Source organism: Dendrobates tinctorius, unplaced genomic scaffold (assembly GCF_039654945.1).
Source record: "Dendrobates tinctorius isolate UK_male_01 unplaced genomic scaffold, ASM3965494v1 ptg000060l, whole genome shotgun sequence".
In the NCBI taxonomy this organism is placed as follows: domain Eukaryota; kingdom Metazoa; phylum Chordata; class Amphibia; order Anura; family Dendrobatidae; genus Dendrobates; species Dendrobates tinctorius.
This window is the reverse complement of record NW_027361728.1, coordinates 67,126,197-67,141,268: the sequence shown is the minus strand read 5'-3', so window position 1 is coordinate 67,141,268 and position 15,072 is coordinate 67,126,197. Positions and strand designations below refer to the sequence as shown.

Here is a 15,072-nt window from a genome sequence, read left to right as displayed (position 1 = left end):
AGATATAAATAAACTGGAGAAGTGGGCAGCAACTAACAGAATGGTTTTTAACAGGGAAAAATGCAAAGTACTACATCTGGGCAATAAAAATGAAAAAAGCATATACAGAATGGGAGGAATAGGGCTAAGCAACAGCACATGTGAAAAAGACTTGGGTATACTAATAGATCACAGACTGAATATGAGTCAACAGTGTGATGCAGCAGCAAAAAAGGCAAATGCAATTCTAGGATGTATTAACAGAAGCATACAGTCTAAATCATGTGAAGTCATTATTTCCCTCTACTCCTCTTTGGTCAGACCTTATCTGGAATATTGTGTCCAGTTTTGGGCACCACATTTTAAAAAAGACATCAACAAACTGGAGCAAGTTCAGAAAAGAGCGACCAGAATGGTGACCGGTCTGCAAACCCTGTCTTATGAGGAAAGGTTGCAGGATTTGGGAATGTTTAGTTTGCAAAAGAGAAGACTGAGAGGAGACTTAATAGCTGTCTACAAATATCTAAAGGGCTGTCACATTGTAGAAGGATCAACTTTATTCTCATTTGCACAAGGAAAGACTAGAAGCAATGGGATGAAACTGAATGGGAGGAGACACAGATTAGATATTAGAAAAAACTTTTTGACAGTGAGAGTGATCAATGAGTGGAACAAGCTGCCACGAGAAGTGGTGAGTTCTCCTTCAATGGAAGTCTTCAAACAGAGGCTGGACAGACATCTGACTGGGATGATTTAGCGAATCCTGCTTTGAGCAGGGGGTTGGACCAGATGGCCCAGGAGGTCCCTTCCAACTCTACGATTATATGATCCAGGTGTTAGAATGGCCAAGTCAAAGTCCAGACCTGAATCCAATCGAGAATCTGTGGAAAGAGCTGAAAACTGCTGTTCACAAACGATCTCCATCAAACCTCACTGAGCTCGAGCTGTTTGCCAAGGAAGAATGGGCAAGAATTTCAGTCTCGCAATGTACAAAACTGATAGAGACATACCACAAGTGACTTGCAGCTGTAATCACAGAAAAAGGTGGCGCAAAGTATTAAGTTAAAAGGGCCGAATAATATTGCACACCCCACTTTAGGGTACGTGCACACGCTGCGGAATGCTCTGCGGATTTGGCCGCGCGGATTTTGTAAAATCCGCAGGTAAATCTGCAGGTCAAAAGACCTGTGGTTTTACCCTCTGGTTTATCATCTCTATAATGGAGGAGATGGCAAACCGCAGCGGAATCCGCAGAAAGAATTGACATGTCATTTCTTTCTGCGGTTTAGAAACCGCAGCAAATCCGCGCAGAAAAATCCGCACAGTCTGCACTGCGGTTTTTGATATCCATAGGATATTACGGTACTGTACACCAAATCCGCTGCGGATCCGCAGCAAAATCCACAGCGTGTGCACACACCCTTACAGTTTTTGAATTTCCACAACAATTTAAAATAACCAATAAATTTTGCTCAACTTCACAATTGTGTCCCACTTGTTGTTGATTCTACACCAAAAATTTACATTTGCAGCATTTTTTCAACACCCATTCAAGCCAATGGGTGAGAAAAACGCTGCAAAAACACTGAAAGAAGTGACATGCTCTATGTCCAAAAAAAGCAGCAAAGCACAAAATCCTGATGACACAAAAAAACAATGTGTGTGCGTGAGATTTCTGAAATCTCATAGGCTTTGCTGGTACCGTAAAAAGCAGCTGAAAATCAGCAGTAAAAACGCAGCAAAAACGCCCAGTGTGACCATACCCTTAGGCTATGTACCCACGTATGCAGAAAAAAAACGGACTGCTTCCCAGGAAAAACGCGCTTTTTTTGTGCGATTTTTGTGCGTTTTTTACAGGAGCATCCTCCTGCTCATAGAATATAGTTAAAAATGCGGATTTTTCCGTGAAATTAATGAGCATGCTGCGTTTACCGCAATGCGTTTTTTTCGCTGTAAAAAAACGCATCAATGTGCACAAAAAGTGCGGAATTCATTAAAATGAATGTGATGCTTCTTGTAAGTGTTTAAGCGCTTTTGCCTGTAAAAACGCTTAAAAAACGCTTACGTGGGTACACAGCCTAATTCATTTTCTAGGTTTCCTAAAATGGAGCATAAATACAGGACTCAAAACGGGATGTGTGAACAAAGCCTTTGCCTGCATGACTCTGAATGCTGTCAGATTCCTTAAAATTTTGAAGGAGAGGTAAGTTATAACTAAAAAGGCAGATATTAAACCATAATTAATGCACTGGGCACATGTCAGTTTTCAGAAAAAGAGAAAATAAAGACCTACCACCACTTTGGCATTCATTGTTTAAGAGACACCAAATGTAAACCTAAAGCACTAAGTGGCCCATCATTTAGCGCAGAGGTCTCAAACATGCGGCCCCTGAGGCAGGCATCTGCGGCCCGCGGTGCACCACGTCTCACTCCCTGAGGCAGGGCGAAGGCGCGCATTCAGGCGCGCGCTATGGCTGTTCTGTGTGCACACACTGCACAGGACCTGGGATGAGGTCACAGGAGGGTGAGGAGTCAGGGGTCACATGATCAGGGGCCTCAGTGTATGCAGGACGCTGCTGTCTGTGCTGGTTGTCATGATGCTCGATGAAAGTAAGGTTATGTGTGGGGTCAGGAGGGGTTTAAAGGGTGGATGTAGCAGAGCTGTGTGTGCAGGAGGTGCGCGGAGCGCAGCCGCGCGTGTACGACGCAGGGTGTATGGAGAGGAGCCGTGTGTGTACGGAGCGGAGCCGCATGTGTACGGAGCAGAGTGGTGTGTACGGAGCAGAGTGGTGTGTACGGAGCAGAGTGGTGTGTACGGAGCGGAGCCGCATGTGTACGGAGCAGAGTGGTGTGTACGGAGCGGAGCCGCATGTGTACGGAGCAGAGTGGTGTGTACGGAGCAGAGTGGTGTGTACGGAGCAGAGTGGTGTGTACGGAGCAGAGTGGTGTGTACGGAGCAGAGTGGTGTGTACGGAGCAGAGTGGTGTGTACGGAGCAGAGTGGTGTGTACGGAGCAGAGTGGTGTGTACGGAGCAGAGTGGTGTGTACGGAGCAGAGTGGTGTGTACGGAGCAGAGTGGTGTGTACGGAGCAGAGTGGTGTGTACGGAGCAGAGTGGTGTGTACGGAGCAGAGTGGTGTGTACGGAGCAGAGTGGTGTGTACGGAGCAGAGTGGTGTGTACGGAGCAGAGTGAGGTGTACGGAGCAGAGTGAGGTGTACGGAGCAGAGTGAGGTGTACGGAGCAGAGTGAGGTGTACGGAGCAGAGTGAGGTGTACGGAGCAGAGTGAGGTGTACGGAGCAGAGTGAGGTGTACGGAGCAGAGTGAGGTGTACGGAGCAGAGTGAGGTGTACGGAGCAGAGTGAGGTGTACGGAGCAGAGTGAGGTGTACGGAGCAGAGTGAGGTGTACGGAGCAGAGTGAGGTGTACGGAGCAGAGTGAGGTGTACGGAGCAGAGTGAGGTGTACGGAGCAGAGTGAGGTGTACGGAGCAGAGTGAGGTGTACGGAGCAGAGTGAGGTGTACGGAGCAGAGTGAGGTGTACGGAGCAGAGTGAGGTGTACGGAGCAGAGTGAGGTGTACGGAGCAGAGTGAGGTGTACGGAGCAGAGTGAGGTGTACGGAGCAGAGTGAGGTGTACGGAGCAGAGTGAGGTGTACGGAGCAGAGTGAGGTGTACGGAGCAGAGTGAGGTGTACGGAGCGCAGCCGCGCGCGTGTACGGAGCGCAGCCGCGCGCGTGTACGGAGCGCAGCCGCGCGCGTGTACGGAGAGCAGCCGCGCGCGTGTACGGAGAGCAGCCGCGCGCGTGTACGGAGAGCAGCCGCGCGCGTGTACGGAGAGCAGCCGCGCGCGTGTACGGAGAGCAGCCGCGCGCGTGTACGGAGAGCAGCCGCGCGCGTGTACGGAGAGCAGCCGCGCGCGTGTACGGAGAGCAGCCGCGCGCGTGTACGGAGAGCAGCCGCGCGCGTGTACGGAGAGCAGCCGCGCGCGTGTACGGAGAGCAGCCACGCGCGTGTACGGAGAGCAGCCACGCGCGTGTACGGAGAGCAGCCACGCGCGTGTACGGAGAGCAGCCACGCGCGTGTACGGAGAGCAGCCACGCGCGTGTACGGAGAGCAGCCACGCGCGTGTACGGAGAGCAGCCACGCGCGTGTACGGAGAGCAGCCACGCGCGTGTACGGAGAGCAGCCACGCGCGTGTACGGAGAGCAGCCACGCGCGTGTACGGAGAGCAGCCACGCGCGTGTACGGAGAGCAGCCACGCGCGTGTACGGAGAGCAGCCACGCGCGTGTACGAGGTGTACGGAGAGCAGCCACGCGCGTGTACGAGGTGTACGGAGAGCAGCCACGCGCGTGTACGAGGTGTACGGAGAGCAGCCACGCGCGTGTACGAGGTGTACGGAGAGCAGCCACGCGCGTGTACGAGGTGTACGGAGAGCAGCCACGCGCGTGTACGAGGTGTACGGAGAGCAGCCACGCGCGTGTACGAGGTGTACGGAGAGCAGCCACGCGCGTGTACGAGGTGTACGGAGAGCAGCCACGCGCGTGTACGAGGTGTACGGAGAGCAGCCACGCGCGTGTACGAGGTGTACGGAGAGCAGCCACGCGCGTGTACGAGGTGTACGGAGAGCAGCCACGCGCGTGTACGAGGTGTACGGAGAGCAGCCACGCGCGTGTACGAGGTGTACGGAGAGCAGCCACGCGCGTGTACGAGGTGTACGGAGAGCAGCCACGCGCGTGTACGAGGTGTACGGAGAGCAGCCACGCGCGTGTACGAGGTGTACGGAGAGCAGCCACGCGCGTGTACGAGGTGTACGGAGAGCAGCCACGCGCGTGTACGAGGTGTACGGAGAGCAGCCACGCGCGTGTACGAGGTGTACGGAGAGCAGCCACGCGCGTGTACGAGGTGTACGGAGAGCAGCCACGCGCGTGTACGAGGTGTACGGAGAGCAGCCACGCGCGTGTACGAGGTGTACGGAGAGCAGCCACGCGCGTGTACGAGGTGTACGGAGAGCAGCCACGCGCGTGTACGAGGTGTACGGAGAGCAGCCACGCGCGTGTACGAGGTGTACGGAGAGCAGCCACGCGCGTGTACGAGGTGTACGGAGAGCAGCCACGCGCGTGTACGAGGTGTACGGAGAGCAGCCACGCGCGTGTACGAGGTGTACGGAGAGCAGCCACGCGCGTGTACGAGGTGTACGGAGAGCAGCCACGCGCGTGTACGAGGTGTACGGAGAGCAGCCACGCGCGTGTACGAGGTGTACGGAGAGCAGCCACGCGCGTGTACGAGGTGTACGGAGAGCAGCCACGCGCGTGTACGAGGTGTACGGAGAGCAGCCACGCGCGTGTACGAGGTGTACGGAGAGCAGCCACGCGCGTGTACGAGGTGTACGGAGAGCAGCCACGCGCGTGTACGAGGTGTACGGAGAGCAGCCACGCGCGTGTACGAGGTGTACGGAGAGCAGCCACGCGCGTGTACGAGGTGTACGGAGAGCAGCCACGCGCGTGTACGAGGTGTACGGAGAGCAGCCACGCGCGTGTACGAGGTGTACGGAGAGCAGCCACGCGCGTGTACGAGGTGTACGGAGAGCAGCCGCGCGCGTGTACGAGGTGTACGGAGAGCAGCCGCGCGCGTGTACGAGGTGTACGGAGAGCAGCCGCGCGCGTGTACGAGGTGTACGGAGAGCAGCCGCGCGCGTGTACGAGGTGTACGGAGAGCAGCCGCGCGCGTGTACGAGGTGTACGGAGAGCAGCCGCGCGCGTGTACGAGGTGTACGGAGAGCAGCCGCGCGCGTGTACGAGGTGTACGGAGAGCAGCCGCGCGCGTGTACGAGGTGTACGGAGAGCAGCCGCGCGCGTGTACGAGGTGTACCGAGCGCAGCCGCGCGCGTGTACGAGGTGTACCGAGCGCAGCCGCGCGTGTGTACGAGGTGTACGGAGCGCAGCCGCGCGTGTGTACGAGGTGTACGGAGCGCAGCCGCGCGTGTGTACGAGGTGTACGGAGCGCAGCCGCGCGTGTGTACGAGGTGTACGGAGCGCAGCCGCGCGTGTGTACGAGGTGTACGGAGCGCAGCCACGTGTGTATAAGGTGTACGGAGCGCAGCCGCGCGTGTACGAGGTGTACGGCGCAGGGTGTATGGAGAGGAGCCGTGTGTGTACAGAGCAGAGTGGTGTGTGTACGAGGTGTACAGAGTGGAGCCGCGTGTGTATGAGGTGTACAGAGGGGAGCCGTGTATGTACGAGGTGTACGGAGCGCAGCCACGCGTGTATGAGGTGTACGGAGCGGAGCCGTGTGTGTACGAAGTGTACGGAGCGCAGCCACGCGTGTACGAGGTGTACGGAGCGCAGCCACGCGTGTACGAGGTGTACGGAGCGCAGCCACGCGTGTACGAGATGTACGGAGCGCAGCCACGCGTGTACGAGATGTACGAAGCGCAGCCACGCGTGTACGAGGTGTACGGAGCGCAGCCACGCGTGTATGGAGCGCAGACGCGTGTGTACGAGGTGTACGGTGCGCAGCCGTGTGTACGAGGTATATTAAATTTGAAAGGAATGCGGCACGTCAGCTCAAATTTTTTTTTTTTTATGTGCGGCCGATTTGCTCTGCAGAGTTTGAGACCCCTGATTTAGCGAATGCTTGTTTTGCAGAATCATCCCACCCAGAGATCGCGCCTCCCTCACCCAGAGATCACGCCTCCCGCACCCCAGAGATCACGCCTCCAGCACCCCAGAGATCGTGCCTTCCGCACCCCTGGGATCGCGCCTCCCTCACTCCAGGGATCGCGCCTCCCTCACTCCAGGGATCGCGCCTCCCGCACCACAGAGATCGCGCCTCCCGCACCCCAGAGATCGCCTTAGTGTTTAAATTAAACTAAATCATGCGTCCTGAAACAAATCTAGAGAAGTGACTTTTCTTCAGCTCTTTGACATAAGCTCAGCTGCTTCTGAGGCGATGGACGAGGGCAACAGCTCAAATATTTGAGGCATGTTAAGCCATGCATTAAAATTCCTATGGCCCTCCAGAGCCATGTGCTCACTTAACTTCATTCTAGAGAAACGATGAGGTGTGCCCGCTAATGTTTGCCGCACTATATAACCCACTATCTTATCACAACCGCTCGTTCTCTGCAACGCACACTCACCCGGAATGCATTTAAGGAAGTCAAATGGTCACTTTTAGAATTCTTTGACAACTCCTTTCTTTTCATATCAGCCAATTTCTCCTTTCCCTTAAAGAAAGAACAAAATACATGTAAATTAATAATCTACTGAAAGTTTGGAAATTACGGTGAACCTGCCATGAAATTCATGTAGCATGAATCAGGGACAGGCTTCCTAGTTTGCAAGAGAACAGGGATAGAAGAAAAAAGTAAACAAGAGAGTGCATCCACAAAATGGGAACTCCAGCAAACAATTATAACAAAAATATAGCAATCTTTATTAATTACATGTACACAAAGCAGCAAAGAAAGATAAAACATTTAAAAACACAGAAAAGTGTTAAATCAAGTCACCGCCATGTAATGCTGACATAGTGACTCTCCCACAACAAATACCCCTATTATCTGATGTTGAATGGATATATATGTATATATGTATAACAGGCTACTGAGAAACAATAGATGTGGTGCTCAATATGCGAGCACGTGACCTTAACTGGTTAAAAGGCCATAGGAGAGGACTCATTAAACACAGCACAATGCAAAGAGGGGAAAATATATGTAAATGTTGCCAATTATTTGAGACAGTCAGCAAATATTGAACTGCTCAGAAGAGGTCTAATAGCCCCTAAGTTAGAAAATGGTGGAAAAGGCAAACAAAGAACCCTTACGTATCCAAAAATGAAGTGCTGAGACGGAGGCCCAGAGATGAAAACAGTAGCCTGCGGGGAAGAAATGTGGGGTGTGGGGTGTCATTGAAGCAGATCCCCACTGGGTCATCCCTGCCCGATTATGTTTAAAGCACCACTCCAGCGTCTTTTTTTTTTTCACCACTGCAGTGGTGATTTAAACATAAGCCCCCTACCCTCGGTCTTATACTCACCCTCCGGCATCTTCACAGTTTTATGGTGTTGGTCCTGTGGCGCCATATTGGAAGAGCAGCATCTCACTGGCCAGAACTCAGATGCTACCTCACAAGCTCTCAATCCAAGTCTATAGGAGCCAGAACAGGGCTCCATGAAACACTGGAGCAGCCGGCAGTTCACAAACTGCGGGAGACGGACAGAAGCGGCAGCAAAAACAGATTAAAACGCTGGAAGGTGACTATCGGACAGGGAAATTGGATTTTAAGCACTCCAGCAGTGAAAAAAAAATGCTGGAGTCATGCTTTGACAGATATTTCCATATACACACACACATCGGGTGAGATCTGTCAATGAAGTAGAGTCATGTGGCCATAACCCACTTTTTGCCTACTATCCTAGTTCCTGGGGCTACGAAGACCTCCAAATTCAGCAAAAAAGAGCAGCAGCGGCACTCATTTGAGTGCTGCGGCCATTTAACCATAGTACCTGACACGTCACTGGCCTTATGCATGGTCTGGTGTCTGGCACTGCAGCTCAGTGAGGAGTGCGATCCACACCAGATAACAGCGTGCAGTAGACTTCTGCTGCCCCTTCATAATCATCAGGACTTACCAAAGGAATCACAAATGGGTCTTTAAAGCTGAGACTTGCTGCAATCGTTAAGACTGGATCCAAACAGCAAAACAAAGAGCCAAAGAGGATCATCTTGCCAATATGTGGCTCAACAGGCAGGCGTGCCAAATGAAAGCCAAGTGGTGTCAACTCTTCACGCTTATCAAGGGCATTCTAGCAGGAAACAAAAAATCCAGACTTTAAACACCAATCTCAGAGAGGGTACAAGCCGCCTATTATTGGGCAGGTTCTACTGTTCGGTAATGGCTTCATAAGATAGGAACTGCGCCACTGTCAGACACATGTCCCGGCAAGTACATAATTTTAATGTTTTTAGGATGGTGTCACATCTTACTACATACCAGTTCCATGAGATGAGTTATTGCCAAGATTATCGCTTCTCTTGATGGTGCGTCCATTACTTTTTGAAGGAAAGAAGCGATTCCTCCTAGTTTTAGGATCTATAAAATATATGTCAGTAAATGATATTGAGAGTCAATAACTTGACAGGAAAAACAAGTCCACGGTTAGATATCTACCTTGATCTGAAGGCAGAGTTCTTCCAAAGGTGTCCTCATGATTTCTGGCAGCTGGTAGTCATCCAGTAGACTTTCCCTCAGTCTGTTGTAAAAATGGTAGCAGTAACCTGGCTTTACCCTGCAAGAGAATAATACAGAAATCAGCCACAAGCCATGTAACAGGTTAACCAAGTTACTCAAAGACACTAGGGTGAGGGCAGATTCAGAATTGGTGCCAACTCTATTTTTCTTTCTGATGACTTTTCCGTTTTATTTGTGTTGGTGTTTATTTTTCTACATCAAATTCTTCAAAATGATGCACATGGGTTTGAATAATTTTGTGGAAAATTAAACATGATTTTTTTCATGCCTTACTTCTTGCACTCTTAAAAAAGTTGATTCTTTAAAATGTTAGTCTCCAACAGCACAAAACTTAAGGGGCCTTTACACATAGCGATATCACTAAAGCGTCACCGATTTTGTGACGCAGCAGCTATGTGTGATACTTACCTCCGACCGGCTCCCCCCGCTGTCTGTCGCTGATCGCGCGAGATCGTCCACGTCCATTTCTCGTTGGGCGCTTCCTGTTGGCGCTGACGAGCGAAGCGTGGACGCGGGCGGGAGGACGTCAGGATCGCCGCGTCTGAAAGGTAAGTAACGACTGCTGCTGCGTCGCTACATCGCTGTGAGATCTGCCTGTGTGGCAGCTCACTAGCGACCATTTAGCGATGCACCAGCGATCCTGACCTGGTCATATAGTTGTCGGGATCGCTGGTGCATCGCTAAATGTAAAAAGGGCCTTTAGACTAATAATGTATTGCAGGAGAGTACTAAAGTGCAACTGCGCCAGAATGGTGTGAAATGTTTTAGACGAACAGCAGAACAGGGCTCCATAGAGGGCCATCTGGGAAATCTGGCTGAAGGTGACCGCACTGCATCAGAGCTTTGTGATCTTTATGATACCATACAGCACACCGATACTTATTATATGCATGCGTGTGAGGTGTAATTGATCAGAATATGTATAGGCATTTTACTGTGACATCTGTAAAAGGAAAAAGTACATACAAATACCTCATTAGGGTAAGAAGACATGGCCTCCCAGTCCAGCGAGCCCTTACCTGCCAGCTCGTCCTTTCCTCTGCTTGGCATTCGCATGGCTGACCCACTCTGCCGTCAAGGTGCGGATATTATTGTGGGTGTCATAATTAGATTCCTTCATTTTGCCGCAATCTATGACATGTACCACATCATCTATGGTGATACTGAAATACATAAGGACATATTATCACAATGCTAAAAAACGGTGGGATCCAACCACTCATATGTCTCCCCCTGATGAATCTCCCTTTTTCTCCAATCTTATACTCAGACTGAGATTATGACCTGATCCCTCCTCCTCACTTTCACAACCTGAGCTGGCCGTGCATTTAAGGAGACAGTCAGAATTTGTTATCGTTTACGGCCAATCACGGTTATAAAACTTTCTGTGAAGAACGTAAGATTTTTTTCTACATCAGTCGTGTGACTATATGCAGTCAATACATTCCATTTTTCCTTACCGGTCAGTAGAGTTGGTGTAGATTGATTCGCAGGACCCAAACCATCAGCTATGGCACTTATCTGATGGGGCAGGATGGGAGCCCCGAGATTCACCTCCTACCTCCAGGCAGCCGCGACTCTTCTTTTAATTAGCCAGCGAGGTGCAATTTTATGATAGCGACGTGATGTGCCACGCCGGCTAATCAAACGGAAAGTCGTGGATGCCAGCAACCAGATTACTGGCGTGGCTGATGGTTTGGGCCCTGTGAATTGATTTGTACCAACCCTGTGGCAGGGCATGGTTTTAAAAGTAAATGGATTAAAAAAAAAAAAGAACAGAATGTACTTGAACAAGTACTGACTGCATAGATTCATGATGTATTAAAATTCCATGTGATAAATCACTATTTCCTGGACAGCAGCTGAAGGTTATTCACAAAGTTTTGAAACCATGATTGGCCGTAAAAGATGAAATTTTACTTTTTAGATGACTGTATTCTTACGTGCACGGCGAGCTTGGGCTGTGAGAGGGAGGAGGGGGATCAGGGTATGAACCCTTAGCCTGTATGAGGAGTCCCACTTTTTTCTTGAGCACAATGATAGCCAGAGATTGGTCTCGAGACCACTCCACAAAGATACCATCACTGGTGAACATCACAGATATTCGACTCCTAGGATTATGGTGTTGGGTGACAATGTACAGTAGCTGGAGCACTCTTGTCTTCATCCTAGGTCGACATTACAGTGATTTTGTTGTAGAAACAGTGGTCCAGCCATTTCTCCAAAGTGTCCCAGGAGCAGTTTTATAACACTGCAGCATCAGATCACATGTTGCTTGGGCTAGTGTGGCCCACCTCTGTGCCCTAAACGTGCTACCATTGCCTGCAGCGTTTTCAGACTTGTCTCCCATCTGGGCCGTCATTGTTTGGCAATTGCAGAGGGAGCTACCAGCAAATGTTCTTGATGATTTTTGTGCCTAAGTTTATTCAACAGAACATTCTTCAGACGTCTATTAACCCCTTTTCGACGTTAGGGGTAATAGCCCGCACCGTCAGCTGATCTGTACAGCTGACATGTGCCCGCAAGCCACGGGTGGAATCGCGATCTACCTGCGGCAGTTAACTAGTTAAATGCCGCTTTCAATATCTGACAGCGTCATTTAACTTGTGCTAACTGGAAGAAAGTCTTTTATCCCGACCATCGGTGACCCCGTCATATGATCGCTTGTCACCGATTGGTCGGCATGACAACCAGAGGTTTCCATCAGACCTCTATGGTTGTCATAGCCATAATGCCATGAGCGCCGCCCGGTGGTCGGCGCTCATAGCAAGTGAGCATTTCTGCTACATACAGGCGATCTGATCATCGGCCTGTGTGTAGCAGAGGCAATCAAAGTACTGCAGCTTCTAATCTCCAGTGGAGACTATTGAAGCATGCAAAGAGTAAAAAAATAAAAAAATATAAAAAAAAGTTCAAATCACCCCCCTTTTGCCCCATTCAAGTTAAAACCATAAAAAAATCAAATTCACACATATTTGGTATTGCCGCATTTAGACTCACCTGATCAATATAAAAAACAAACAAACAGGATTTTGGTTGCTTACTGTAAAATCTGTTTCTCAGAGTCTTCATTGGGTGACACAGGAACCGTGAGTGTGTGCTGCTGTCACTAGGAGGTTGACAATATTCATGAAAAAAATATTAACTCCGAGTCCGCAGTATACACCCCTCCGACCGGCTGTAGGACAATCAGTTAGTGAAAAAGCAGTAGGAGACATTATCATGTAAGTCATCATATATTCATTACCGTAATAAAGTCATGGGAGGGCGCTGTGTGCCCCAATGAGAAAAAGATTTTACAGTAAGCAACCAAAATCCTGTTTTCTCTTTCCTCTCATTGGGGGACACAGGAACCCGTGGGACGTCCAAAAGCAGTCCCTGGGGTGGGAAAAGACAGAAACTTCTTTCAGGTCGGAGAACTCACCACTGCCGCCTGCAATATTCTTCTGCCTAGGCTGGCGTCCGCTGAAGCATAGGTATGGACCTTATAGAACCTTGAAAAGGTATGCACAGACGACCATGTGGCAGCCCTGCACAACTGCATGGCTGATGCCCTATTGTGTACCGCCCAGGAGGCACCCACCGCCCGGGTTGAATGGGCCTTGACCCCAGCAGTGGACACCCTGTCCTTTACCCGGTAGGCTTCCAGAATTGCCATTCTGATCCAGCGGGCAATTGTTGCCTTGGAGGCCAGCAGGCCTCTTCTCACCCCATTGGGGATAACAAAGAGTGAGTCCGCCTTCCTGAAAGGAGCGGTCCTGGCAAGATAGATCCTTATTGCCCTGACCAGGTCTAGCTTATTCAAAGAACGCTCCAGAGGATGGGTTGGAGCGGGACTAAATGAAGGAAGGATTATATTGTCGTTCAGGTGGAAGGCCGATACCACATTGGGAAGAAAGTTAGGAGGAGGCCGCAAAACAACCTTGTCCTGGTGCATAATTAGGAATGGAGGACGACAGGACAATGCCGCTAATTCTGAAACCCGCCTAATAGAGGTGATGGCTACGAGAAATACCACCTTCCAGGACAACAAAGACATGGGAGCTTCCTGTAGAGGTTTAAAGGGTGAACCAGTCAAGGCTTCCAAGACCAAGTTAAGATCCCATGGAGCCACAGGGGATCTGTAAGGAGGGGCCACACGTGCCACTCCTTGCAGAAAGGTCTTAACCTGTAAGCGGAAGGCCAAATACTTTTGAAAAAGAATAGAGAGAGCAGATACCTGGCCTTTCAAGGAACTTAGGGCCAGACCACCATCTAACCCTGCCTGAAGAAAAAGCTAGGACAGATGGCAGGGAACAGGGCATAGGTGTGACGTGATTAGACTCACACCAGCCAAAATAGGCCTTCCAGGCTCGATAATAGACCCTGGAAGAGGAAGGCTTCCTAGCCTGGATCGTTGTATTAATGACTCGGTCCGAAAAACCCGCTGCTCTCAGTATTGTGGTTTCAACGGCCATGCCGTCAAATTGAGCAACCGAGAATTCGGGTGGTAAAACGGCCTGAGCCAGGAGATCTGGTCTATAGGGGAGTCTCCAGGGGGTGCCTGTGAGAAGATTGATAATTTCTGCAAACCAGGCCCTCCTGGGCCAGTACGGGGCGATCAATATGACCGGCACCCCTTCCGCCTTGATCTTCTTTAGCAGCCTGGGCAGGAGAGGAAGGGGAGGGAACAGGTAAGGGAGTCTGAACTGTGTCCAGGGAATGACCAGCTCGTCGACACCTATTGTTAGAGGATCGCGGTATCTTGAGACAAACTGTTGGACCCTTCTGTTCTGTCGCGATGCCAGGAGGTCCACATCTGGAGTCCCCCATAGCTGGCATATCTGACTGAACACTTCCTGGTGTAAGGACCATTCCCCTGCCGCGAGCCCCTCCCGACCGAGGAAGTCGGTGGCCGTGTTGTCTGTGCCGGGAATGTAAACTGCCGAAATTGCGGTTTCTGCCCAGTTGAAGATTCTGGATACCTCGGCCAGTGCCCGGGGACTTCTGGTACCCCCTTGGTGATTGATGTATGCCACCGCCGTGGCGTTGTCCGTTTGAATCCGGACTGGCTGGTTGTTGAGGTATCTTTCCCAATGTAGAAGTGCTAGAAAGACTGCCCTCAGTTCTAGAATGTTGATGGATAGTGAGGATTCTTGCCTCGACCATCGTCCCTGGACAGTCATGTGGCGGAATACCGCACCCCAGCCCAGGAGACTGGCATCTGTAGTTACTACCTGCCAGTGGACAGGGGGAAAAGGCTGTCCCAGATGAACAAGGGGGGAGGTCAGCCACCACTTGAGGGACTCCCTGGTCTGAATGGAAGGGAGGAAGGGGCAATCCAGCGAAGAGATGGACCTGTCCCACTGAAGCAGGATGTTCCTCTGCAGTATCCTGGAACGGAACAGGGCAAAGGGTATTGCCTCTGAAGCTGCCACCATTCTTCCCAGGACTCTCATGGCAGTGCATAAGGATAGAAGCGGGAATTTCAACAGAGAGCGAATTCGCTGCTGGAGGGTAATCCACTTTCTTTCTGGGAGAAAGACCCTTGAGCGGCGGGTGTTGATTACCATTCCTAAGAATTCTAGGCGTTGTGTTGGCATTAGGTGGGATTTCTCCCTGTTTATGATCTAACCAAACCGGGAGAGCGTGTTTAAAACTACCACTAGATTTTCCTGGGCCTGAGCGAAGGAGGGCGCCTTGACGAGAATATCGTCGAGATATGGTACCAACATTATGCCTCTGACCCTTAATATAGCTACCATCGCTGCCATAATCTTTGTAAAAATTCTGGGGGCTGTTGCCAGCCCAAATGGCAGGGCCACAAACTGGAAATGCTGCTTTTGGACAGCAAAACGC

The 15,072-nt window shown here is 50.8% G+C and overlaps 1 protein-coding gene across 1 annotated transcript in view; it reads right to left on the bottom strand.

Annotated features, from left to right (window-relative positions):
- The window catches only part of DHX36 (DEAH-box helicase 36), a 120,564-nt gene that overhangs the window by 16,261 nt on the left and 89,231 nt on the right, over positions 1–15,072 (bottom strand). Inside the window, exons 15-19 of the mRNA XM_073579024.1 lie at positions 10,254–10,397; positions 9,154–9,271; positions 8,977–9,075; positions 8,615–8,788; positions 7,119–7,205 (exon numbers count right to left, since the gene is read on the bottom strand). Of these exons, the coding sequence (XP_073435125.1) occupies positions 7,119–7,205; positions 8,615–8,788; positions 8,977–9,075; positions 9,154–9,271; positions 10,254–10,397 (622 nt within the window). The remainder of the gene's footprint in view (positions 1–7,118; positions 7,206–8,614; positions 8,789–8,976; positions 9,076–9,153; positions 9,272–10,253; positions 10,398–15,072) is intronic.